The sequence below is a fragment of the Centropristis striata genome, chromosome 17, assembly GCF_030273125.1.
Source record: "Centropristis striata isolate RG_2023a ecotype Rhode Island chromosome 17, C.striata_1.0, whole genome shotgun sequence".
NCBI classification, from domain to species: Eukaryota; Metazoa; Chordata; class Actinopteri; order Perciformes; family Serranidae; genus Centropristis; species Centropristis striata.
In genome coordinates this window covers 4,144,231-4,171,677 of record NC_081533.1, presented here as the reverse complement: position 1 = coordinate 4,171,677, position 27,447 = coordinate 4,144,231, and the positions used below count along the sequence as shown (strand labels likewise).

Below are 27,447 nucleotides of genomic sequence, written 5' to 3'. Positions count from 1 at the left end.
TGTAACTTAATTTTGTGTATTTGTTTTCCTTTTTCATACTATTTAATGCTCCAATGCTACTAAAGTAGTAATGTGCAACCTTTACAGCCTGTCGCACCTTACAGCAACAATAGAGACAGACAGGCAGACAGACAGACAGACAGACAGACAGACAGACAGACAGACAGACAGACAGACTTTTTTACCTTTGTTTGTTTGACAGTGTGGTCGATGAAAGTGCATCATGTAAACAGAAACATTTGTTCTTACCGTAAGAATGTTCTCAGGATAGCTTGGGTGAATTTTCCTTTGGGGTCAAGACACCGCATGCTGTTATCTTTCAGTTTGACACTGTAAGAGAGAAAAAAAAGCTTTTACTTTGCTGTCATTTGAAAATGAGAAATAAAAAACTAGCATGGTCTTTGTATATATTACTGAAGATACTTACACGACTTCTGTCTTGTTGCAGTACGGACCAGGTTTATACTCTTCTACATCAGCAATGAGAGAGGGCTTTACAGCCTTGACTGTAGCGGCACATCTGCACCGTAAAACTGTAAAAATGAAAAACGAGGTTAAATAATCTATACAGCAGCTGCAGTTTCTTTCATATTTTCTGATTTGTTAGGTGCAGCAAAACACAAATACATTTTCAGTTTAAGTTTAGCTCATTTAACCCTCTGGAGTCCATCTATTTATTGAAAATACACGTTTTATTTACAGTAATAACTTTATTTATATATGATATGTAGACAAGCTGAGAAAGACAGTTAAAGTTCAATCATAGGAGCTTTCACAGTGTGACATTTATGTTTCTAGACCGTTTTTAAAATGTGAATTTTCTTTCTACAATGAAAACTATTACTATTTTTTAATTTACATGCAAATAGACTGTTTTGTAATTTCATTATTTATTATATTATTTTGCTGCTGTTTTTGTGTGTAAAAATGGTTTTAAAAAATGGTACATTTCGATAGAAACCTGTGTCTTTTGTTTGTATTTTCAGTTCCTGGCAGCTTTATACTTTAATTCAAATAAAATGAAAAATCTGACTGATAGCCACGTTTGTGTGGAGAAAAAGGGTGTGATATAAGGACAGACTGAAAGATGCTGAACAGAGACAGAAATTAATGCAGAGGAAGCTGACAAATTTGAACCAAAATCTCCTGGACTTCAGAGGTTTAAAGCCTCATGAATGCAAAAACAAATACAGCAAAAATAGCTTTAAAAAAACACTCACTTGCTGAAGTGCAAACGACAGCGCAGGCCAGGAGAACGATGCACTGGGTTGCAGGATTCATCTCGTCTTAAATGGAGGAAACCAGTGAGCGATCATCAGAGATATTGTGCAGAATTCTTGTTTCTCCAACTGATGCAAAGCCTGTTGCTTGTGCAGTGATTTCCTTTCCTCAATTCGGAAGAATCTCCTTTTGCAGTTTTATGTTGCACATTTGATCTGCATGAGTCACATTAGCATGTAATTACTTGTTGGCTGCTGCAGAGCTGTTTTCAAGGAAACTTGTCAGATCTTCTTCAGGAATCCTATGAAAACTTGGCACCAACTCACCCACTGGAGGTGTTTACTGTTTATGTTGATAGAAGATGGATGATGATGATGATGCCGCTAATTACCATTCCTCAGAAATCCTCCCACGGATAGAAATATTTCTCAAAATGTTTAGACCTGTGTGTATTTTAATTAAGGCCGGGACTTTAACGCATTAATTAAGATTAATTAATTACACAAAATGAACGCGTTTAAAAAAATTTACGCATTTTAATCGCACTTATTTTTGCACCGCGGAACGTTTCTCACTGGATGAGTTTCAGGAGGACCGATTATACTGGAGCACCAACTAGCGTTGATGAGTTGAGACAACAACAAACCACAGTGAACATGAAGGAAGAAGCTGATGAGACCTTTGGTTGGCCCCGTGGATGATGGGACATTTAGTTACTAAAAACCAACGGATGGAAGCGTCCATAAGAGCATGGTTGTGTTGCTATGCAACAAGGAATTCACATATCACCATAGCAGCACATCCAGCCTCAAGTATCACCTCAATGCTAAACATATAGCAGCTAGCGGCTAGTGTGCTAGCTAGCGTGGATTGTGTTTTACTTCAAAAACCAAAGTATTCTAGTTTACAGAAGGTCTACCTACCTATAGGCTACCTGGATTTATGAAATGCTGAAATTTTGAAATTTCAATGTTTGTCCTTTGGCGCAGAAATAATAATAATTCAAATCCACAGTATGTCAAAAGAAAAGTATCTTTATTCTTTACTAACAAAATAATAACTAAAAAAATGTACATTAAAAATGTGTCTGTGTTTTTGTTGATTGTGAAGTTTTGCAGCCGATTAGATGCAGAAATGTGCAGAAATTATGGAAACATTAGTCGGAAATTAACACCAAAAAGGGATTCACATTATTTTTTCACGTATAAACCATTTCTTAAAGTTACAATCTGGAAGATCTGCGTTTTAAGGTTTCCTCCATCTTTATACACAGTCTATGAAAAATGCACTAACCAACCACGTCTCATTATTGTCAGTTGTGAAAGAAGTATTCAGATGTTTTAATACAAACAGTAGAAATACCACACGGTAAAATTAAAGTCCTGCTTTCAAAATCCTTATATTAGTAAAAACAAATGTGAGTATTATCTGAATTAAGTATAGTTAAAGTACTTATTCTGCAGAGAAAAATAGATAACTTTTCATGAGAAAACAGGCCTTTTACAATATATTTTCTATCAAAGATCGTATTTAAACTGTTTATAAACCGTTTAAATATGAGACAAGGTTCAGATGAAAAATGATTAAAAATGTGTCTGTTTTTGTTGATTGTGAATGTGAAGTTTTGCAGCCGATTAGATGCAGAAAATGTGCAGAAATTATGGAAACATGGGTCGGAAATTAACACCAAAAAGGGATTCACATTATTTTTTCACACATAAACCATTTCTTAAAGTTACAATCTTGAAGATCTGTGTTTTAAAAACAGCTGAAGAGTCTTTGTTTTTATTGGTTTCTTGTATAAATTAGTGGAATTCATAATCCGTCCTGTGGGTGACAAACCATATTTGTTGCCACCCGGTTGCCATGGCGCCTCTTCAGCCAATCAGAACCTCCGTTTTCTTTTGTAATAATTGTTGCCACCCGGTTGCCATGGCGACTCTTCAGCCAATCAGCACCTCCGTTTTCTGCCTCAACTTCCCGGATGTTCGTCGCCGAAAATTGAAATTGAATCTTGCGAACTGAATTTGAATTATTAGAACTGAATGTTCAGTTCCAAACTAATAAATCAAATTTCAAATTACTATTCAGATTCAGTTTTTCAATGCAGAAATTATGGAAACATTAGTCGGAAATTAAAACCAAAAAGGGATTCACATTATTTTTTCACGTATAAACCATTTCTTAAAGTTACAATCTCGAAGATCTGCGTTTTAATAACAGGTCTGTTTTTTTGGTTCCTTGTATAAATTAGTGAAATTAATAATCCGTCCTGTGGCGGACAAACCATATTTGTTGCCACCTGGTTGCCATGGCGCCTCTTCGAAATTGAATTTTGCGAACTGAATTTGAATTGTGAGAACTGAATGTTCAGTTCCAAACTAATACATTAAATTACAATTACAATTCAGATTCAGTTTTTCAATGCAATGATTCAAATTGAACAGTACAAATTCAAATTCTGTGATTCAAATTCAGTTTTTTTAATTCAATTATTCAAGTTAAGCAATTCAAATTCAAATATAAATAATTCAAATTCAGTTTCTGGTGGCACATATTTCAGCCCATATAAAACCACAGCACTTCATCAGCCAGAAGAGACTTAACAAACATTTATTTCAATAAAAAAAAATCTTCGAGATTATTACTTTTGAACAAGGCACAGACAATATATCATGTTGACAACATTTTATTTAAAAAATAAGTTCAGAGGTATAAAAAAAACCTTTAAAAAAAAAGAAGAAACAGTTTATAGACAAACTTCTTCCAAACCTGCGAGCACACAAAGTCTTCACTGCATGTTTTTAGGTTTGGATATGACGCCGTCGGGATAACGGCTCTTAAAGCGAGCGACCACGTCCGGATCCAGGAGGTGGATCCCGTCCAGCTGGTTCCCCAGAGTCACCCTGCAGGAGGAGCAGGAGGAGAAAAGGTCAATCAGGAGGTGGGACATATGTTAAACAGGGAATTTTGGGGATTTTTTTTTATCAGCAGAATGTCAATTTTACAATACATTTACAATATTTAAACATACATTTGTGTGTTTCAAACATACAAACACATTCAAACAGAAATGGATATATTAAAAAAAAAACACAAAATAAATAAATAGGAAAAAAATACTCAGGACAAATACATTTTAAGTTGATGTGAAAAATAAATAAATAAATAATGAAAGAAACAAACTAATTAAATAAAAATAAATAAGTGCTGCTTCATTTATTGTATGTGGTCATTTTAATGTCTCATTAATTTAATTTTTTTTGTCATCATTCTGGATCTTTTTGAACAGTTTTGCACTTTTTTGACACAGTTTAACACCGTTTTGCGTCTTCTGATAGTTGTTTTGTGCATCTTTGGGATAAACATACATTTTGTGTTTCAACCATACAAACACACTGAGACACAAACAGATCTATCTATCTATCTATCTATCTATCTATCTATCTATCTATCTATCTATCTATCTATCTAAGGATAAATACATGGTAAATAAATTGCTAGAGGGAAAAAATACTTAAGATTAATATGTTGTAAGTTGATATGTAATTAATACGCTATTAAGGTATGAAGTGGAAATAAGAAACAAAAAGAAAAAAAAGAAAAAATATAATATTAAAATAAAGACATTATGTTAAATTTTTTTTGTGTGTTTTTCAAGTTATTTTAGACCTTTTCAACAATTTTTCCCATCTGAAAAAAAAGAAAGAAAGAAATGCTGCTTAAATTTTTTGTATATGGTTGGGGTTAGGGTTAGGTCTAGATCTGGTTTAGAGCTGCTACTGATAAGAATACATATTATGATGAGACTGTTAATGTGGAGTAAATCAAACTAGAAAATTTCCTCTGGGAAATTCTGAAAGGGCCACGGGGGCTACTGCCGGTGTGTGTACACTATGATGAGATTCTTCAGAGATTTCAAACTACGCCCTTTAACCTCAAAATGTGTGCGTGTGTGCGTGTGTGTGTGTGTGTGTGTGCGTGTGTGCGTGCGTGTGTGTAGCATGTGTGTGTGAGGAGTGTGTGCACTTACGCGCATGTGTGTGTGTGTTGTATGTGTGTGTATCTGTAACTGTAATCACATTTAAACTTTAAACAGTAGACACAAGTCTTGTGTATCGGTGTATTAATCCACGTTTCGATAGGTCATATAGTTTTTTACCAATCCCTGTTCAATGACCAGGGTAATTTTTGGAGAAATTCTGAGATTTTAATGGGTGTGTATTGCACGGAATGTTCGTGTCAGAGTGTGTGATGTCATCGCTCAGAGTGTAGAGGGAGAGGTAAAACTGTCAAAAAATAAATTTTAAAATTGCACTCCAGGCCGCAAATTCCACTCTACAGAAATTATTTTTACATAGAAACGTAGGAAAATTTGTCTTCTCACTCACAATCCTCTGGTAAAGCTGTCAGAGTTATAGTTTGGGCGTAAGACGCAGAGATGATCCACCAACACCACCAACAGCCTCATTGGCTCCCATATTAAAAACGCAGGAAGATTTCTGAGCTGTCTGAGATTTAACAGATTTTTTAGATCGCTCTAACAAAGCGATTTTTTAATTTTTCTTCACAAAAAACATATGTAGACGTTCAGGAAGAACTCAGGACGCTCAAAGTGAAGTCGGATCAATGATAGGTATTATGGTTTTGCCAAAAATGCTTTCTGTTCGAGGCCAGAAATTCCAGTCCAACTCTGGACCTCTGTCCACCGGCTGCTGTCACAGGTGTCAGTTATTTCTGTTGATTGCTTTGATCTGATTGCCTTTGATCTTTGATGTGATTACAGTTACAGATACCCACACACACACACACACACACACACACACACACAGGTGACTTTATGTGATTTTAATTACACAGACACAGACAAACACACACAAACACACACACACACACACACACACGTAACTTTATGCGATTTTCGCTACACACACACACACACACACACACACACACACACACACACATTGAGGATAAAGGGCATAGTTTGAAATCTCTAAAGAGTCTCATCATAGTGTACACCGGCAGTAGCCCCCGTGGCCCTTTCAAAATTTCCCCAGAGGAAATTTTCTAGTTTGTCCTGCAACTCTTCCGAGTTGTCGGACTAGTAGCGGGACGAAATTGCGTCCAGAAGAGGAAGAAGAAAAAAAACACAGTATAACAATAGTGTTTTTGGAAATTTAACTATAATTAACCTGATTTACATTATATAAAATAAATAATAAAACCAGCTTTTATATGGCTGAATTCTTTGTCAATGGAGGTATGAACACAGCATTTTATTTGGTTCCCTAATCAGCCAGTAGCTGTGTCATAGAGCCTTTGTGATCTGTAAATCTTGTTTCTCTCCTTACAGCCAGGAAAAAACACTGGGCTCAAGAGTGGCTTTGAGCAAATCTATTATTGCTGATGTTTATTTGTGGACTACTCTCCTAGTCAGCAGCTGATTGGCTGTCTTGCTCACATGACTTGTGAGTGTTTACAGATAATTGGATTTTACATTTTACAGTAAAGTATAAATAGGATATATTTATACCTGCATCATATATCTTGATGCAGAGCAGGACTTTGTGGCTGCTGGGTTTAAATGCTGTAACAGAATGTACACTACAGTTGAATAACTTCAGGTTGCTTCATAGGACTAGGTTTTACAATCCCTGAAGATTTAGCACAACACTTGTCTTATGTGGAGTTGGAGATGTCATTTTGGGTTGGGTTAGGTTCAGTGATGACCACTTAGTGATGTTTCCACCAGTACAACACATCTTCAGTTGTGTACCCCGACTTATTTTGGTGTTTCGGCCTTTTATCACAAGACACCTTCAGTCAAGGTGGGCCCACCCCAAGCTGATCAGACCTGGGTGTGTATGGCATGGTGGCTGTGTGGTCATGTGGTAGCCCACACTGTCTCCTTTTCAATGATTATATGCATTTTGTGGCTAAGTATCCTTGTTTGCTTTGGGAAATTCAACTATAATTGACCTGATTACTTCTACGACTGCATTATTTAACTGCTCTTTAACTAACTCTATGCACTAGATTTGCTCTCTTTCCCCTCAGCCTTCTTCTTGTCATCAAGTGCTCATAACTTTGCTGGCTTCCAGCGTAATAGTGACTTCAGTACCCTCCATACACAGAGTGCTGTGTTGTCGTTATTGTTTTTATTTTTTTACATTTAAAAATTAATGTGAACAGTCAAACAAAAATAATCTGACCTCCACACAACACTGAACAGACGTGTCAACCATGACAGCCCAACAGTGTCCAGAGCCTTCAGCATGTTAGGGCGAATCTCATCTAACCCTGGCGCCTTGCCATCAGGCCGCTTCTTGACTACCTCGGTGACTTCTGCCTGGGATATTGATGAGTTTTCCACTAAGATTGATGAAAGAGTTCTTCAAAGTGGTCTTTCCACTGCCCAACTATATCTCCAGGCCGGCTCAGCAGGTCTCCTCCCCTGCTACACACAGCTTCAGCCAAGCCCTGTTTTCCTTTCCTGAGCCGTTTTGACAGTTTTCCAGATCCTCCTTGAGGCCGATTGAGTCCTCCTCCATAGCCTCCCCGAATTCCTCCCACACTTGCGTTTTTACTTCAGCGAGTGCTGCAGCTGCAGCCATTCTGGCCGGACTGTACCCATCTGCTGCCTCCAGAGACCCCTGGGCCCATCAAGCCCGAAAGGCATCCTTCTTAAGCTTTACGGCCTCCCTCCCTACTTAGGTTGCTGCTGCAACAGGCACAGACGACCTTCTGACCACAGCTCCTGGAAGCCATGTCCACGATAGAGACTTGGAACATGGCCCACTTGATTTCAATGTCTCCAAACACATTCTGAATGCAGGACAAATTGTCCTGGAGGTGGGAGTTGAAGAACATGAAGATAGGGGCCTCCGCTAGATGTTCCTAGTTCACCCTCACTACATGTTTGGGTTTGTCAGGTCTGTCCAGCAGCCTCCCCCGCCACCTGAACTCACCACCAGGTGGTGATCAGTTGACAGCTCTGCTCCTCTTCACACCCGAGTGTCTATAGTCAAAAATGTGTCTCTCTTTCCCCTTAGCATTCTGCTTGTCATCATCTGCTCATAACTTTGCTTGCTTTCAGCATAAGAGTGACTACAGTGGCCTCCATGTTTACCTCCTTTCATAGCATGCTGTGACATCTTTGTTATTTTTCTTCTGCCCATGCGTGCCAGTTCAGGGCGGTGAGCAGTTCACAATGGAGTCTGACATTAGCCACATTTAAAAATGAATGTGAAAAGTCAAACAAAAATAATCAGACCTCCACACAACACTGAACAGACGTGTCAACCATGACAGCCCAACAGTGTCCAGAACCTTCAGCATGTTAGGGCGAATCATGTGGCTAATGTCAGACTCCATTGTGAACTGCTCACCGCCCTGAACTGGCACGCATGGGCAGAAGAAAAATAACAAAGATGTCACAGCATGCTATGAAAGGAGGTAAACATGGAGGCCACTGTAGTCACTGTTATGCTGAAAGCAAGCAAAGTTATGAGCAGATGATGACAAGCAGAATGCTGAAGGGGAAAGACAGACACATTTTTGACCATAGACACTCAGGTGTGAAGAGGAGCAGAGCTGTCAACTGATCACCACCTGGTGGTGAGTTCAGGTGGCAGGGAGGCTACTTGACAGACCTGGCAAACCCAAACGTGGAGTGAGGGTGAACTGGGAACGTCGAGCGGAGGCCCCTATCTGCATGTTCTTCAACTCCCACCTCCAGGACAATATGCCCAACCATATCTCCAGGCCGGCTCAGCAAGTCTCCTCCCCCGCTGAACACAGCTTGAGCCAAGCCCTGCTTTCCCTTCCTGAGTTGTCTTGACAGTTGTCGGACCTTCCTTGAGGTCAACCAAAATTCCTCCTCCATAGCCTCCCCGAATTCCTCCCACACTTGAGTTTTTACTTCAGCGAGTGCTGCAGCCCTTCTGACCGAACTGTACCCATCTGCTGCCTCCAGAGACCCCTGGGCCCATCAAGCCCGAAAGGCATCCTTCTTAAGCTTTACGGCCTCCCTCCCTCCTTACGTTGCCGCTGCAACAGGCACAGACGACCTCCCGACCACAGCTCCTGCAAGCCACGTCCACAATAGAGGCTTGGAACATGGCCCACTCGATTTCCATGTCCCCAATCACATCCCAAATGCAGGATAAATTCTCCTGGAGGTGGGAGTTGAAGAACATGCAGATAGGGGCCTCCGCTAGATGTTCCTAGTTTACCCTCACTACATGTTTGGCTTTGCAAGGTCTGTCCAGCAGCCTCCCCCACCACCTGAACCCACCACCAGATGGTGATCAGTTGATAGCTCTGCTCCTCTTCACACCTGAGTGTCCAAGATGGCTGCAGATCTGATGATGTAATAACCGAATCGATTATCGATCTTTGGTTTTGAGTGCTCTGATACCAAGTACACTTATGAGCAACTCTATGCTCGAGCACAGAGTTGCTCTTAAGTGTACTTGATATCAGACAACTCTAGGCCAAAGGTTGGTGATCGATTTTGTTATCGCATCATCAGATCTGTGGCCATCTTAAACACTCGGTTGAAGAGAGGAGCAGAGCTGTCAACATATCACCACCTGCTGGTGAGTTGGATTAGGTGGCAGGGAGGCTACTTGACAGACCTGGCAAACCCAAACGTGGAGTGAGGGTGAACTGGGAACGTCGAGCGGAGGCCCCTATCTGCATGTTCTTCAACTCCCACCTCCAGGACAATTTGCCCAACCATATCTCCAGGCCGGCTCAGCTATCTCCTCCCCCGCTGAACACAGCTTGAGCCAAGCCCTGCTTTCCCTTCCTGAGTTGTCTTGACAGTTGTCGGACCTTCCTTGAGGTCAACCGAAATTCCTCCTCCATAGCCTCCCCGAATTCCTCCCACACTTGAGTTTTTACTTCAGCGAGTGCTGCAGCCCTTCTGGCCGAACTGTACCCATCTGCTGCCTCCAGAGACCCCTGGGCCCGTCAAGCCTGAAAGGCATCCTTCTTAAGCTTTACGGCCTCCCTCCCTCCCTCCTTAGGTTGCCGCTGCAACAGGCACAGACGACCTCCCGACCACAGCTCCTGCAAGCCACGTCCACAATAGAGGCTTGGAACATGGTCCACTTGATTTCCATGTCCCCAATCACATCCCAAATGCAGGATAAATTCTCCTGGAGGTGGGAGTTGAAGAACATGCAGATAGGGGCCTCCGCTAGATGTTCCTAGTTTACCCTCACTACATGTTTGGCTTTGCAAGGTCTGTCCAGCAGCCTCCCCCACCACCTGAACCCACCACCAGATGGTGATCAGTCGATAGCTCTGCTCCTCTTCACACCTGAGTGTCCAAGATGGCTGCAGATCTGATGATGTAATAACCGAATCGATTATCGATCTTTGGTTTTGAGTGCTCTGATACCAAGTACACTTATGAGCAACTCTATGCTCGAGCACAGAGTTGCTCTTAAGTGTACTTGATATCAGACAACTCTAGGCCAAAGGTTGGTGATCGATTTTGTTATCGCATCATCAGATCTGTAGCCATCTTAAACACTCGGTTGAAGAGAGGAGCAGAGCTGTCAACATATCACCACCTGCTGCTGAGTTGGATTAGGTGGCAGGGAGGCTACTTGACAGACCTGGCAAACCCAAACGTGGAGTGAGGGTGAACTGGGAACGTCGAGCGGACACCCCTGTCTGCTGGTTCTTCAACTCCCACCTCCAGGACAATTTGTCCTGCATTCCGGGTGTGGTTGGGGACATGGGGTCTACGTGGGCCATGTTCAAAGCCTCTATTTTGAGTAACTATGGCTCAGAGCAACCCTGAGTAAATCCTTAATGGCCATTAATAATGTATTTCTATTATTTTGGTGTTGGTAAGAGGGAACTCTATGGTGGCCTTTAATTACATTTTTTTCTATAGTGTTGACATAAAGCGGGAGGAAACCAGAGCAACCTGTAAACCCTAAATGGCCATTAATTAAACTAATTCTATTATTGTGGTGATGGTACGAGGGATGAAACCTTAAAGTGGCCTTTAATTAAATTTTTTTCTTATGGTGTTGATGTAGAGCGGGAGAAAACCAGAGCAACCTGTAAACCCTAAGTGGCCATTAATTAAATTAATTATATTATTGTGGTGATGGTACGAGGGAAGAAACCTTAAAGTGGCCTTTAATTAAAAATTTTTCTTATGGTGTTGATGTAGAGCGGGAGAAAACCAGAGCAACCTGTAAACCCTAAATGGCCATTAATTAAACTAATTATATTATTGTGGTGATGGTACGAGGGATGAAACCTTAAAGTGGCCTTTAATTAAATTTTTTTCTTATGGTGTTGATGTAGAGCGGGAGAAAACCAGAGCAACCTGTAAACCCTAAATGGCCATTAATTAAACTAATTATATTATTGTAGTGATGGTATGTGGGATGAAACCTTAAGGTGGCCTTTAATTAAAAAATTTTTCTATGATAACGTAAAGCGGGAGGAAACCGGAGACACCCGGAGGAAACCCCATGAATCTCTATAAGAAACTTGGACAGAGGCCACTAACTGGTCTCTGACAGACATTTGATGTCTTCACGACATCAAGACCGTTTAAAAATACCAGTGATGGATTTGAAGGCTTTGCCGAATGAGCCAAAGAACTTGCTCATCTTGTTCTTTGGTGGTGTCAAAAGTAAGTATTTGACAGAGCAGGCAATGTAGTTCTCAACTACTTCTCCTTCAAGTGCCATTGCCACCAACACATCCTCTACACAGCCCCATTTCCTGCACATGTTTTCGACAATGGTTTTGTCCAGGCTTTTGTATGTTTCCGGGGTGATTGTAAAATCTTGTCCCTCAAGTTCGGCCCATGTCTTTTCAATCACCCTCCTAATAAAAGTTTCTGGTGATTCAGCTGGATGGGTTATCTTGGCTTTGCTGTAGATGCGAGAAACCACCTTAATAACAAGTACACTGAGTTGTGTGTACTTCACTGTCTGTTCTCTTGTAGCAGCATGTGTTGATGATTGACTGACCTGAGAAACTGTTTTTGAGTTGAGCTGTTGGATGTCCTCCTCAGTTATTGGTGATAGAACCGTTCTATGTACTATCACTTTGGGTACTGGTGATAGAGAGTTTTTTGGTAGTATCACTTTGAGTGGTGGTGGTAATGGAGAGTTTCTAAGTACTCTCCATTCGGCTGATGGACATGTGTTGTCTGAGCTTTCAGACGCACTCACATCGGGTTCTGGCGATGCGCTCTTAGACACTGCCCCCCTGGGTGTTGGTGAAGCCTTTGTCACTGAGGGTGTCCGTGATTTCTTCTCAGACACTAAAACAGTGGGTGATGGCGATAGTACCTCAGAGTCCATCAAATCCAATGCTACTTTATAACTGTGTCCAGAAGCTTTGGTTACTGGAAGTGTCACTGTAAGTGTTGGCGATGTGCTTTCAGACACGCTTACTTTGGGTGCTGGTGATGTGCTCTTAGACACTGCCACACTGGGTGTTGGTGAAGCATTTTCTGATTGTGTCACTGAGGGTGTCTGTGATTTGTTCACAGACACTAAAACTGTGGGTGATGGTGATAGTACCTCAGAGTCCATCAAATCAAATACTACTTTAAGACTGTGTTCAGAAGCCTTAGTCTTCACCCACCAGCGCATCATTCCCAGCAAACGCCACACTTTGCCGGCTATGGCTGCATAAAGGGTCTCACGTGATGGCTGTTTTGAGTCAGCTTGAGAACTCACCTCCTCTGAAAGGTGACTGTGAAGAACATCACCAAGTTTTTGTGTGAAGGCTGAGTCTTGTCCCTCTGATATGCGCCGTAATTTACTGAACACAGCATGCTCATTTCCACCAAGTTCGTCACCATTCTCTGTTTCAAACAGTGTGTCAATACTGTCAATGAAAGACTGCAGTGACTCCCTGTTTTGAACTTTGGAGTTGGGACAGAACATGTTCTTCAGTTGTGTCCGGATTCTATTGATAGACAATTTTGTAAACCATGTGGCGAAAAAGGTCTTTACCTTGTCCCCCACTTCTTTCAAGAAGCCTCCCTCTCTTGGTAGGGGGCTGCCACTTGTCTTCTTAAAATCTGGACTTGGACTAAGCTGCTGTAAGGATGACCCTCTAAGCGCCTCAACAATGCTCTCAGCAATAATACAGGAGACATTTTCAATCTTTAAGGAGGTGTCAGAATCAAGCACTGCACACTCATGATCTGCCACATCATGCAAAAGAGGTTCTGCCATCGCACTGACCTCTTTCGTAATTATGTCCTGGACAGCTTTAGTTGTTTGACTTATAAAGCTGTCCACTGATTCTGACACAAGCTTCTCAGGGGTGGATGACTTGACAGACCCCATGGCTGTCTGGCAGAGATCTCCAATGTCCGCTATCTCATCTGCCTCTGCTAGTTTTTCAGTGTCCTGTCTTTTTCGTGTCCATGGTCGAATTGTGCAGAAAGCATTGACCTTTGCCCTGGATACTTTTAACATGGAGCAGACATGAAGGACCATACCCTCAAGTCTGCCTGCTAAAGGTATGCGGTCAGGAGCCACAATCTCGTACATGCCCATACTCTCCATCTGACTATTTCCACCGTTTACAGCCTCCTGAGAAATGTATTCTGTTAAGGACTTTGAGATGTGAGAGTCGACATAAGTTACATTCAGAACCTGAGCAAAGGCCTGAGCAACTGAGTCACCCAGACTGGACATGACAAATCTGTCAGTAAGGCCAGCTGCATTACGGCCAAGAGTTGCCTTTACTGATTTTGACACGAATGTAATCAAATCTAGCACTAACTCTGCCAACAAAATTTTCGTGGCATAATCAGCCTCACCAATCGTAATCTTGGCCCACTGTTCCTCTGTAATCCTTTCCAGAAACGACTCAATCAGTGGACGGATGTCATCAACTTTAATTGTAGCCATTATCTGTGCCTCGGAAGGTCCTGCTGTATCCATTTCGGTATTAAATAAATTACAATGGATGATCCTAAGTCGTCTCGTAGTTTGTGCTGTGTCGTCCCTTCAAGTGCTCCTCTTGGCCCTACAGGAATGAGAAAGTGTCTCTCCTTCAGTTCCCAAGTCTAAAGGCAAACTCTGAAAGGAGATATGTGATGTCATGTGGTGACGTCACAATGTTCCGTGACAACGTGATGATGTCACCATCCAGGTGAGATCAAAGTATTAAGATCAAAGCATCTCTGGAATCTCAATGTTCCGTGATGATGTCACCAGGGTATGATGTCATCAGAGCGGTGAGATCATAGCGTTTTCTGGAATGTCCAATGCCCCCAGAGATATATATATATATATATATATATATATATATATATATTTTACTATATTGTCAATACTATATTGATTGTATGTGTTTTGTGGCTTTATATTCTTGTATTGTTGTTTGTTTTTGGAAATTGAACTATCATGAACCTGATTCACAGTATATAAAATAAATAATAAAACCACCTTTTATATGGCTGAATAGGCTGTATATGTGACGCGTTCCATCAAAATGAGTCGGATGTTGTGATGCTTTTATTTTGAAAAGGTGCCGTCCAGTGTGAAACGGATGCTTTAATTTTGTTAGGTAGTGACAGGAAATAACAGGTGGAACAGTTAAATGAAAAGCGAATGGTAAATAATGACGACTCCGTCGGTTGTAATTCATATAAAGTTGATATAAAGTATCAAAGGACTAAAAACACTATTGTTTACTGCAGCATACTCTTAACTTTAACACTTATCTGCTCTACTCTACTGCCCTTACTTTTTAACTACGCAATCCAATCCCTTTCAATCCAATCCCCTTTATTTATACAGCACAATTTTAGCAAACACAAGGTTTCCAAAGTGCTGCACAAACAATAAATACATAACACAATACAAAGAGATGTAGTAAACAATAGATCAGTAAGATGCAATAAATTAAAAATGGGATAAAAATAAATAAAATAAAATGTAAAATGTACTGCCCGCACAAAATAAAATATGCATGAATACAATAAAAACAAAAAATCATAAAATCATAAAATCAACATAAAATCAACATAAAATCAACACTCTACGTGGTGTTAAAAGCCAACGAGAAGAGGTGGGTTTTAAGAAGAGATTTAAAATGAGACAGTGAGGAGGCCTGTCTGATGTGCAGCGGCAATTCATTCCACAGTTTTGGAGCTGCAATGGCAAAAGCTCGTTCCCCTCTGAGCTTCAGCCGAGCTCTTGGCACTCTCAGGAGAAGCTGGTCAGCTGACCTGAGAGAGCGGGTAGGAGAGTAGGGGTGCAGCAGCTCAGAGAGGTAAGGAGGAGCAAGACCATTTAAAGCTTTAAAAGCAAATAAAATAATTTTAAAATGAATCCTAAAATGAACGGGCAGCCAGTGCAGTGAAGCTAAAACAGGTGAAATGTGCTCATACTTTCTTGTGCCAGTTAAAAGACGTGCAGCAGCATTTTGTACCAGTTGAAGGCGGGCAATGGAGGACCCACTAACCCCCATATAAAGTGCGTTACAGTAATCCAGCCGAGTGGTCACGAAGGCATGGATTACTGTCTCAAAGTGCCGTGCTTGCAGGAGTGGTTTTATTTTTGCCAGCTGCCGTAGCTGGAAGAAACTGGACTTCACCACAGCTTTGATCTGGCTGTCAAATTTAAGATTAGCGTCCACTTTAACCCCCAGGTTACTCACAATGCAATGCAACGCAATGTTTGACTTCTGCTTTTTATTATTTTATCTCTTTTCTTATCCTGCTGTATCTTATTTTATCGTATTTGTATTTTTATTTCTATTTCCCTGTTTTAATTGACTGTTTTTACTGTTTTCAATTGTGTCTTGCTGTTTTTAATGTTTATGTAAAGCGCTTTGAAGTACCTTGTGTTGAATTGTGCTATACAAATAAACTTACCTTGCCTTCAAAAAGGCTTCTATTTTATTAACTTTGTGCTAAAAGCAATACGTGTTTTTGACAAGGTACCGAGGTTTTTTGCAGGTGGGTATGCATGCAGGCAGATATACGTAAACCGCCTTCAAAATAAAAGCACTGCAGTTGTATTGATTTCTAATTTCAGGGTAACCTCAGGTGGCCCGTGGGCCGCCCAATGCCCAGGTCTGGGTAAGTGTGTGCTGTGTTACCAGTTGGGCTGGACGTTGTGGGGTCGACCGAACAGCTCGATCTTCCTGGTGCCTGGAGACAGCCTCTCTATCATCCCGTAGATCTCGTCTGGTTTGTGGCTGGTGGAGCGGACCTGGAGGAGGGGTTGAAACATGATGAACAGATGTTATCTGATCATATCTGGATCATATCTGTCTCAAGCTGTAGAAAGCATCAACACAACAAGCAGTAGAGAAGATAAAAGGTTCACCTCGGCCACGATGACGTCACAGTCCAGCCCTCGGTTGAATCCCTGAGGATTTCCCTTCACACCGACCTGAGGAGAAACAAACAGGAGGCTTTTTATTCTTTTTATTGAAGATGTTTATCTGATGAACCTGCCTGCAGCCTCAGCATCACCGTTCAAAAGGCTTCCAGCGACAGCTGGGCCGCTTTCACTACCAGGAATTAACATGTAAATCCTAGAGAAACTCCTGGAGGGAAGATTCCTCAAACTCTGAGCTCAGCAGCTTCATGCAGCAGCAAGATGAGACAGTTCATGTTTCTTTATCATCTGAACAGGGGTTAACAGTCTGGGCAGTGAAAACATACAAACAGAGCATGTTTCAATAAGGACACAGATGTGTAAACAGTTACAGTAAGCTAGAGTATATAAAGACAAATGAACAGTGTTAATGCCTGAAGCGTCCTGATCCTGCTGCAGCAGGACCGGATGGAGCAGTCCTGTCTGCCAGACGCTCTCTGCTCCACCCTGAGGAGTTTATTCCACCCTGAGGTGGTGCTGTGCAGGTTTTTCCACACACTCTTTAGAGCCTTACAGTGGGTCAGAATAGTCTCAATGTCAGATCCCTATATTCAGATTCCTGTCCATTCCTGATACACGCCACAACAGCAGTGCCGTCTGAGTACTTGTGGATGTGGCAGGACTCAGAGTTGTATTTAAACTCATATATATATCATTGATCTGAGTTCAAAGTGTTGTTCCACTTCCCTTATCTATTCTATAATATATATATACACACACACAAACACACACACACACACACACACACACACACACACACACACACACACACACACACACGCACACACACACACTACAGGCCAAGATCAAATTTGTACAAAAAAGATCATAGTTTCATTGGTATACTTTGCAACAAAATAAACATTTTTAGAACATATTTTACTCTAATTATCAGGTCTTTGGGTTTTTATTGCTTAGACTTTGTGTTTCCTTCTTTCCTTAATGTATAAATCTGAACTTGTTCTTGTTTCTTTACTCGGTTGCTTCAGTTTGATCCATTTCTGTGCACACAGTTGAGATTTATTGGGATTTTTGTATCCAAACTCTCAAAAGCCAAAGAGCTAAAGTGAATAATGCAAACTGTGATTTGTTTTTGACTTTTGAACTGAATTTGTGACTCTTCCAAATCTTCTCAACCCTAAAACTAAGCCCTTCTTTTCTTTTGTTATAACATTTATTCAGCAATGGTCTGCTAACATCAATGTTTACCTAAAGGTCAATGGAGGAAAAAGGTTCAATTCAATAAAGGTTCAATAAAGTCTGATCATGTAGTAAACACATCCAGAAATACAAAGAATCCATACTGGTTTATAAGAAAGACATTACGAACAGAACATTTAAGTTGCTTCCAAACTTTTGGCCTGTAGTGTGTATATATATATATATATATATATATATATATATATATATATATATATATATAAATATATAAATATAGACACACAGTGAGAGGCTAGAGTAGAAGAGTGTTAGAGAATCGTACCAGACAGTGCTCCTTGCCGTGGTTCAGCCAGTGACCGGTCCTTCCTGTGCGGATAATTCTCTGGAGCTGGTTGGTTTTCACCCAAATTATTTCATCAACTCGATCATATCTGACAGGTGGAAATAAATACATGAATTTAAAAAAAAAAGCAAATATATAAGAGATGAAATGGTGTCCTAGCAGAGTGATGAAGTGGAAGCTCAGAGAGAAAGACTCACCCCCAGAGACTGAGACACTCTCTGCCCAGCTCCATGGCCCTGCAGCAACAACAGGAATATTAGATATACGGCTTCTCTGTCAAACTATCACTTCAAAACAAAAGGACACAATGCTGTACGGAAACTTTTTCTTTCTATATAAATGCTGCTCTTACTAGGGTTTGTCATATTTAGTTATTCTGTACGTTCTTTTTTCATAAATATTTAATTCAGAAAAATATTGGCCTATTTTATTTCATAGGCTTTTTTTTTTATTTAAATGTGCACTTTTCTGGAGCTTTGATTTTTTTTTTTTTTTTTTTTTTTTTTAAAAAGGTTCTCCTGTTGTTATACAGTATTTATGTTCACTTAAATAAACAGTTTCAATAAAACTACTTGTGACATGTCATGTTTGACTTTGACTAAACATTTGCTCTCACTCTGCGATAAAAATATTGGGATATAAATCATATATAGATATTCAGCCTAAATATATCGGGATATGACTTTTGGTTCATATCTCCCAGCCCTATGTTTGGAGTAAATCAAGTGATGGATGGACACACGGCCGTCTGGACTGGTGCTTTACCTGCCGGTGACCCAGAGGAAGAGGAAGCCGTCGTCCTGCAGGATGGGGATGTTGAGTTTCCTCATCTCGTCGTCAGTCAGCGTCCCATAAGGCAGCTCCATGTGGATGTCCCACGGAGGGTCGGCCATCACCACCGCAAACTTCCCCAGGATGGACACGTCCAGGTAACGGATGTCGCAGCAGATCCACTGCAAAGACAAACAGAAAGTACGTTTACATGACACAAAACAACTAATTATTGCCTTAATCTGACTATAACTGGACAACTGAAGTGCATGTCAACGTGTTAGTCCGACTAATGTCGGAGTTCTCCAACTCTGATTAGGACACCCAGATAATGTGATTGGAAAAGGGTTTACACCAGCATGTATGACAGGACAACACATGCTCCACCCCCACGCTGGAGTATGAACAAAAACATTCAAGAAAGCCGGTGACATTAACCGGTCGCACATTAGCCGGTCACGTTAGCCGGTCTCACGTTAGCCGGTCGCATTAGCCGGTCTCACATTAGCTGGTCGCATTAGCCGGTCTCACATTAGCTGGTCGCATTAGCCGGTCTCACATTAGCTGGTCGCATTAGCCGGACTCACGTTAGCCGGTCGCATTAGCCGGTCTCACATCAGCCGGTCTCACATTAGCCGGTCGCATTAGCCGGTCTCACATTAGCCGGTCGCATTAGCCGGTCTCACGTTAGCCGGTCACATTAGCTGGTCTCACATTAGCTGGTCGCATTAGCCGGTCTCACATTAGCTGGTCGCATTAGCCGGACTCACATTAGCCGGTCGCATTAGCCGGTCTCACGTTAGCCGGTCACATTAGCCGGTCTCACATTAGCTGGTCGCATTAGCTGGTCGCATTAGCCGGTCTCACGTTAGCCGGTCGCATTAGCCGGTCTCACGGTAGCCGGTCACATTAGCCGGTCTCACGGTAGCCGGTCACATTAGCCGGTCTCACGGTAGCCGGTCACATTAGCTGGTCTCACATTAGCCGGTCGCATTAGCGGGTCTCACGTTAGCCAGTCACACGTTAGCCGGTCGCATTAGCCGGTCTCACGTTAGCCGGTCACATTAGCCGGTCTCACATTAGCTGGTCACAATAGCCGGTCTCACATTAGCCAGTCGCATTAGCCGGTCTCACGTTAGCCGGTCACATTAGCCGGTCGCACATTAGCCGGTCACAATGGCCGGTCGCGTTAGTCGGTCACATTAGCCAGTCGCTGGTCAGTAGCGACGGCAAAAAGTGTCGGAAAGGGCGCCATATTAACTGGGATGTAAACTGGGACAAGGACAGAAGTCCTATTAGACGCCAAAATCGATTTTTAAGCATAGCTCAATTATGTGCATGTAAACAGTTTATTGTCAGATCCATGTATCTCTCCCCCCCTCCTTCAGTCTCACCTGTGAAGGAAACAGTTTGCCCACGTTGCTGTCTCCGTCCTCGGCGTGCAGGCCGAGCTCTGCGGCGCCGGCCTGGGGCAGCAGGCTGCCCTCGGCCTCCGGAGGGCTGTCGATCTCATAGTGGACGTATTTGCAGGTGTCCATGTGGAAACAGGTGTTGAGGAAGCTGCAGTCCCCCAGGCTCTCATCAGTGTGCTTGTTGATGATGCGACTGAATGAGAAAATATGTGTCACAATGTAAACAAGCAGCAACAAACATGTTGTGTAGTTCATGATAACACATTTTTTAGGACGATATATTTACCCAGAAACTATCTACTAAGATAAACGATAGTATTCTTGTATCAATGTCGTTTTAGTTTTATAACCATATTAGAGCATAATTAGTACATCCTTTTCCACAGCAATGAATTTTTAAATCTGGAGAATATTAAACATTGGAATTGTGGAAAAGAAATATTAAAATATCCTCGACAGAAAACATAAGTAATTAAACTACAAGCAAAACAAATAAAATAGACTTTCAGGCTCTGTTGACAAAACATTACATTGAGATAAACCTTATGTATTATATTTTAAAATTAACATATAAACAGCTGGAATGGCTGCTTGGGAAATATAGGTTTTTCATTTGCAGCTTTACTTTAAACACAACACAAAAAAGCACAAAAAGTCACGAAAGTCTGCAAATGCTTTCCATATTGAACTATTTGAATATTTTGACAACCTCTACTTATTCTCTTAACTTTTTTTTTTAATACTTCTGATAAGTTGTGTAATTTTGGTTGAAACAAAGTTAAATTGTGATCTCTTAAATTTACTGTATCGTCCCTTTTTTTCCTGAATTGATCAAATGATTCAACATTTCACAATAAAACATCAGTTATATTAGTTTACTTTGACAAATCCCAGGAGCTGCTGACCACCAATTAAGGCAGAAATATCATTAAGAGTGAGGAAAACCTCAACAAGTTATATATTTTGAGAAGAAAAACAGCATAAAGTAGAGATTACGTTTTTTCCCCCATTTGGTTAAATTAAAACTGGTGTTGTAGCAGTGAGGCCTTTCTGACTTTGAAGATCAAACGTTTATTGACATTATTAACCAGACAGTTTTGCGACAGCCAGTCATAATGTAACTAATGTCATCATGTAACATTTAACGTTGATTAGAGGGACCTCTACAGGCCAGAGGGAGAATTTCTCTTTTAAAAAATGCTCCAGGGACATTTGAATGCTCAACTTCTAGTTATCTGGATTAAAAGATAAAATAATAAAAATCAGACCTGTGCAATCAAAGATTTCTGCTTTGAACAGTCACATAAAAGTATTTATATATCTTTATGTTACATTCACGTAATGCACAGCCACTTTATCTAGCACATTTCAGATATTAATACTGTGAACCTGCACATTCCCTGATTTAATAACTCCATATTTGGACATTTTCTATTCTATATTTTCTATTTAATCTGCTGTTTTTTGACTGAAGCAATTGCCTTAATAATCTACATCTACTTGTTTTGTTTCGTCTGTTCTTTTTGCAACAAGACACCGCAGCAATTCCCTGTATGTCATGGGCCTCAAACTGGCGGCCCGCGGGCCAATTGCGGCCCTCGTGACGATACTTTGTGGCCCCACCTTGATATGAAAGTTTAATGTGAGTTTTATATGAATGGCACTTGTGTGTGGAAGGTCCCTTTAATTACTTTTTTTGGTAATTTTGTGTATTTTCTTGGTCATTGTGTGTCTTTTTAGGTAATTCTATGTCTTTTTTGTCATTTTGTTTCTTTTTTTAAGTAATTTAGTTATTTTTCTGTCATTTTGTGTCTTTTTTTTGTCATTTTGTATCTTTTTTTTGTCATTTTGATAGTGCCTCCAGCGGCCTCCAGGTAATGTGAGTTTGAGACCCCTGCTGTATGTAAAAAACCTAGTTGGCAATAAAACGACTGATTCTAATTTTATCACATCCGGCGACATGAACACAGACAAGAAAGGTTTTGTGAGGAACACTGACCGGAAGTGCAGCTTGGTGCAGGGCTGCGGCGTGTCCCCGGAGCGCACACACTCCTCTTTGGTCCCGTGGTCGCAGAACTCCTGGACCTGAGCTCGGCCGCGGGACCTGAACTTCTCCACGATGGACTGCTCCTTGGCCGTGCTGGCGTTCAGCAGCTCCAGGATCTCTCTGCTCACCTGGACACACACAGCATCATCAGGACTCACACAGCAACTCACCATCCTGGACTCTCCCTCAAACACTTTATAGGTGCTTGGTTTGGTTTTATACAGAACCAGAACAACACTGACCCGGCCTCACATTTCCCACAATGCCCTCAAATCAGACTCTTATATTTCACAATAAAAGTCCCTCAAAAGGAAATACATTTAACCAAACATTTTTTAAGACATATTAGAGGGTTCGTACGGCTGCTTGAAATCCTTGGAAATGCTTGAATTTAAATGTGTATTTTTTTAAGGTTTAAAAAGTGCCTGGATTTTGGATAAAGTGCTTGTAAATGCTTGAAATTCTTGCTGTATTTCTCTTGCAATCTGACTTTATCCATCTATAGACTATAGACCAGGGGTCTCAAACTCTAATTACCTGGGGGCCGCTGGAGGCCGTATCAAAATTACCAAAAAAAGACACAAAATGACAAAAAAAAAAGACACAAAATTACAAAAAAAAGACACAAAATTATTTTAAAAAGACACAAAATTACCAAAAAAAGACACAGAATTACCAAAAAAAGACACAAAATTATTAAAAAAGACACAAAATTATTAAAAGACACAAAATTATTAAAAGACACAATTATTTTAAAAAAGACAAAAAATTATTAAAATAGACACAAAATTATTAAGAGACACAAAATTATACAAAGACGCAAAATTACCAAAAAGACACAAAATTATTTTTTTTAAAAGACACAAAATTCTTTAAAAAAAAGACACAAAATTATAAAAAAAAGACACAAAATTACCAAAAAAAAGGACAAAAAATGACCCAAAAACAGTAATTAAAGGGCCCTTCCACACACAACACGGAAAAGTGCCATTCATATAAAACTCACATTAAACTTTCATATCAAGGTGGGGGCCACAAAATATCGTCACGAGGGCCGCAATTGGCCCGCGGGCCGCCAGTTTGAGCCCCCTGTCCTCCAGTAAAGCTTGATCTCCTCCTACCTTCTTGCTCTGCTGCTCCTTGGTGGACTGCTGGTTCAGGAGGCTCTCTATCTCCATGTCCAGGTGAGACGACTGGCCCTTGCTGCTGCGGCCCTTCTTCTCGGCCCCGCTGCCCGACGCCGAGGGCCCCGCCAGCTGGGTGGAGGAGGCCGGCGTCAGGGAGGAGAAGGCAGCGTGAGGAGGAGAAGCAGCTCTCTGCAGCGAGGGGGAGAACCCTGCAGCTCTCTTCAGGCTGCTCTGCTCTTCTGCCTTCCTCTTGACCCCGGCCCGCTGGGCCCCGGCCCCGGCCCCGGCCCCGATCATGGCCCACAGCTTCGTGTGGTCCACCGCCACCACGATGGAGGGGGAGGGGGCCGTAGAGGAGGAGGCCGAGGAGGGCTGCCGCACCTCGATCAGCTCCTGAGCAGAGAACTTCAGCAGCAGACTCTGGATGCAGCCGTGGCTGACGGATGATTCACACTGGACACAGAAACATGGAGTTATGGATTTAATACTGCAAGGCACAACAGGGTTATCATAGTTAACGAAAACTAACGGAATAATGAAAACTAGAATTGAAAAAACATTTTTGTTAACTGGAATAAAAATTAAAATGAGTTTTAAAAAACGTAAACTGTATTTTTCAGTCATTTTGTGTCTTTTTTTGGTAATTCTGTGTCTTTTTTGGTCATTTTGTGTTTTTTCAGTCATTTTGTGTCTTTTTTTTGTAATTTTGTGTCTTTTTTTGGTCATTTTGTGTCTTTTTTTAATAATTTTGTGTCCTTTTTTGGTCATTTTGTGTCTTTTTTTTGTAATTGTGTGTCTTTTTTCGGTCATTTTGTGTCTTTTTTTCAGTCTTTTTTAGTTGTTTAGTTAGTTAACGAAAACTAGAATTGAAAAAACATTTTCATTAACTGAAATAAGAAATAAAAACAACGTTTTTTAAACAACGATAACTAACTAAAACTGTATTGTGTGGTTACAAAACTAACTAAAATTATAGTGAAAATGTCCTTTGTTTTCGTCTTTGTCAACGTTTTTCATCCGTAAACCTTTTTGGTTGATATGAAATCTATTTCATCTCTCTGGTTTTATGACTTAATAAACTTATTGGGGCTGAGATGGATCAGACAAAGAGAAACATTTATTGTGACCTTTTTTTTAATCTTTTTAAACAAATGTGTATTTTTTTTATAAAGCTTATTAAATATCTATTGTATATAAGTTCGGGGGAACCATGACATTTTTATCTGGACGCATTACAGTAATGAAATTGTGAATCAAAAATATGTTTAAAAATATAGGAAAAAAAATGAAAAAAATGGAAAAGGTCTATGGAAAACATCGATTTTGTATTTTTGTGCTGATTGTAAATGCCTTTTCCAAACAAAACAAAAAATAAAAAAAATAAAAAATACAAAAAATCTAGAAAATATTATTTTGACACAAAACAATGAATTGTGCCACATTATGGCTCTGTTGTTCATTCATATAAAAGTGAAATATATTTAGTTTAATAAAGTATGTCCTTATAATCTTCAGACAGAACTTAGACTGGCTTCAGGAGAACCAACCATCATATCTTCACTTTCTTCTATAAAATATTGGTACTGATGGTGTTGCTGGAGACAAAGACTCACGCTGAGGTCGTTGGTGATGGTGAGGGAGTCTGTGGGCAGTGACAGGCTGAGGTCAGACAGGTATCCCAGCAGCCTCTTCTCCAGCTCGGGGTCTGGAGGTTTCTCCGTCTCCTCCTGAGAGGGCAGCGGGGCGGACGGAGCCGGGCTGTCGCTCCTCGTGGTCGAACCTTCGGTGCTGCTTCCACCGTCTGACCCAGAGGAGACAACACGGGTTAATACCACACTTACTAAAAAATGAGACTAAATTATTAAAAAGACACAAAATTACCCCAAAAAAAGACACAAAATTACCAAAAAAAGACACAAAATTACCAAAAAAGACACAAAATTATTTTTTTAAAAAGACACAATTATTTTAAAAAAAGACACAAAATTATTTAAAAAATATTTTTTTTTAAAAAGACACAAAATTATTTAAAAAAAAAAAGACACAATTATTTTAAAAAAAGACACAAAATTATTTCAAAAATATATTTTTTTAAAAAGACACAAAATTATTTAAAAAAGACATTTTTTTAAAAAAAGACACAAAATTATTATTAAAAAAAGACACAAAATCATTTAAAAAAGACACAAAATGACCTAAAAAGAAAAAAAAAAGACGCACAATGACCAAAAAAGTAATTAAAGGGACCTTCCACACACAACACGGTAAAGTGCCCTTCATATAAAACTCACATTAAACTTTCATATCAAGGTGGGGGCCACAAAATATCGTCACGAGGGCCACAATTGGCCCGCGGGCCGCAAGTTACATTTAAGAAATTAAAATAAATGAAGACATGAAATGTTTCATTCTGTGTGTAATGGATCTATATAATGTGTTATTTCCGCTTTATGAATTGAATTTGTGACGTAAATAAACTTTTCTATGATATTCTAATTTATTGAGATGCACCTGTATGTTTGTTATTGTCAGTGGTGGATGTAGGTGAAGGTATTTGAGTATTTCCACATTAATATTATTAATCAAACAATGTGAAGTTGTGGACAAAATTTGAATATGTGAAAATCTGAAGTGAAGATTTGCACATATTAAAATTTTGTCCACAACTTCACATTGTTTGATTCAGCTACACAAATATGTTTTGCACCAAATATACAATAACAACAATAGGAGCAAAAATGTGAGCGTGTCAGTTTTTTAATCTGTGACTTGTAATATAGGATTTGTGCACCTGTGATTAAGAATATGTGAATGTGTTAGTGTTGTGTTGCATTTGTGGAGAGAGAAAAAAAATCTACAAGTACACAACTCATAGAGAATGAGACTTCAAATGTGCTGATACACATAAACAATCACTGTACACAACTACACACTCCACTGTTAGAGGAGCTCAAATCTTTTGCACCAGTAAACCTTCATACACATGTTGCATTAACTCCTGACTGTGCATTGGCTGCCTAATGCATCTATTGATCGTATAAACACTCTATTGATCGCCTGATAACTAAGCTGTGGTTGTGTGTCCGTGCCTGCGGACAGCTGCGCCGGGTCCTTCCGCCGCCGCTGCAGTCTCTCCCGCAGCGAGTCCAGCTGCTTCTTGTGCGCCTGGATGTTGCTCCAAGTGTCCGACATGTCGAGCTGGATCCACCAGGTCACACTGACAGATATTCAGACAAAAAGTTCAACACCGTCCGCCTTGTTGGGAGCTAAGAATGTATGGTCCACGGCGGAAAAAGCTCCGGAGTGGCATGTTGAGTGAGAAAGGTTCCGCTTCACTGTTGCAAAGTAAATAAAAAAAAAAAAACCTAGCTGCATTATCTTAAAACATAATTACCCTTTTATCAGTTTGAGCTGAAATATATGTTTAAGTAACAAAACGGTGTCGAATATAAAGCTTTTGTTTATTTTAACCCTCTGGGGTCTGAGCCTATTTTGGCCGTTTTTGAATACTTATGACTTCATGTACCACATAAAAAATGTTTACTAGACCCATCTCTGGTGTCCATTTTTTCTTCACCTATATGATCTGACAATTATTTTCTCACTTTCACCTATTTTATCAATATACTGAGCCTAAAAATCATGAAATCCGAGTTGAAAAATCATACTATTCACTACAATAAAAATCACAAATATGCACAATGAACTGTTTTGGAACTTGAAAATGTTAACATAGGATACAAATATGAATATCTAACAATGTTAAATTTAATTATAATAAAACAATATACAAAAAGTCCCATAAAAATATGTATATTTATAGGCTTTTTTTCCTTGTATGCTGCAACTCTTCAAAACAAACGATGTGTGAAATAATCAAATATTTCTGTACTATCAAATTAAATCATATCTTTGGTTTTACATGACCTAGGAATGTCAAACAAAAATTGGGAGAAAGTTT

At 40.2% G+C, this 27,447-nt stretch overlaps 1 protein-coding gene across 1 annotated transcript; it reads right to left on the bottom strand.

The window, feature by feature from the left end:
• Window positions 1-3,818: 3,818 nt before the first annotated feature.
• mettl3 (methyltransferase like 3) lies at window positions 3,819-27,016 on the bottom strand. The gene is made up of 11 exons (XM_059354715.1): window positions 26,576-27,016; window positions 25,100-25,287; window positions 23,481-23,939; window positions 22,312-22,487; window positions 20,295-20,505; window positions 18,895-19,082; window positions 18,327-18,365; window positions 18,109-18,217; window positions 16,572-16,637; window positions 16,342-16,454; window positions 3,819-4,127 (listed from the first exon to the last, which is right to left on the bottom strand). Exons 1-11 carry the CDS (start codon window positions 26,676-26,678, stop codon window positions 4,013-4,015), a joined length of 1,767 nt encoding a protein of 588 aa, XP_059210698.1. The 5' UTR covers window positions 26,679-27,016; the 3' UTR covers window positions 3,819-4,012.
• Between the last annotated feature and the right edge of the window lie 431 nt (window positions 27,017-27,447).

Coding starts and splice junctions, on each gene's coding strand:
- mettl3 (XM_059354715.1), bottom strand. CDS start 26,678: ATGTCGGACACTTGGAGCAACATCCAGGCGCACAAGAAGCAGCTGGAC. Junction 16,455..16,571: donor GTGACGTCATCGTGGCCGAG/GTGAACCTTTTA, acceptor CCCCTCCTCCAG/GTCCGCTCCACCAGCCACAA. Junction 4,128..16,341: donor CACAACGTCCAGCCCAACTG/GTAACACAGCAC, acceptor CTCCTCCTGCAG/GGTGACTCTGGGGAACCAGC.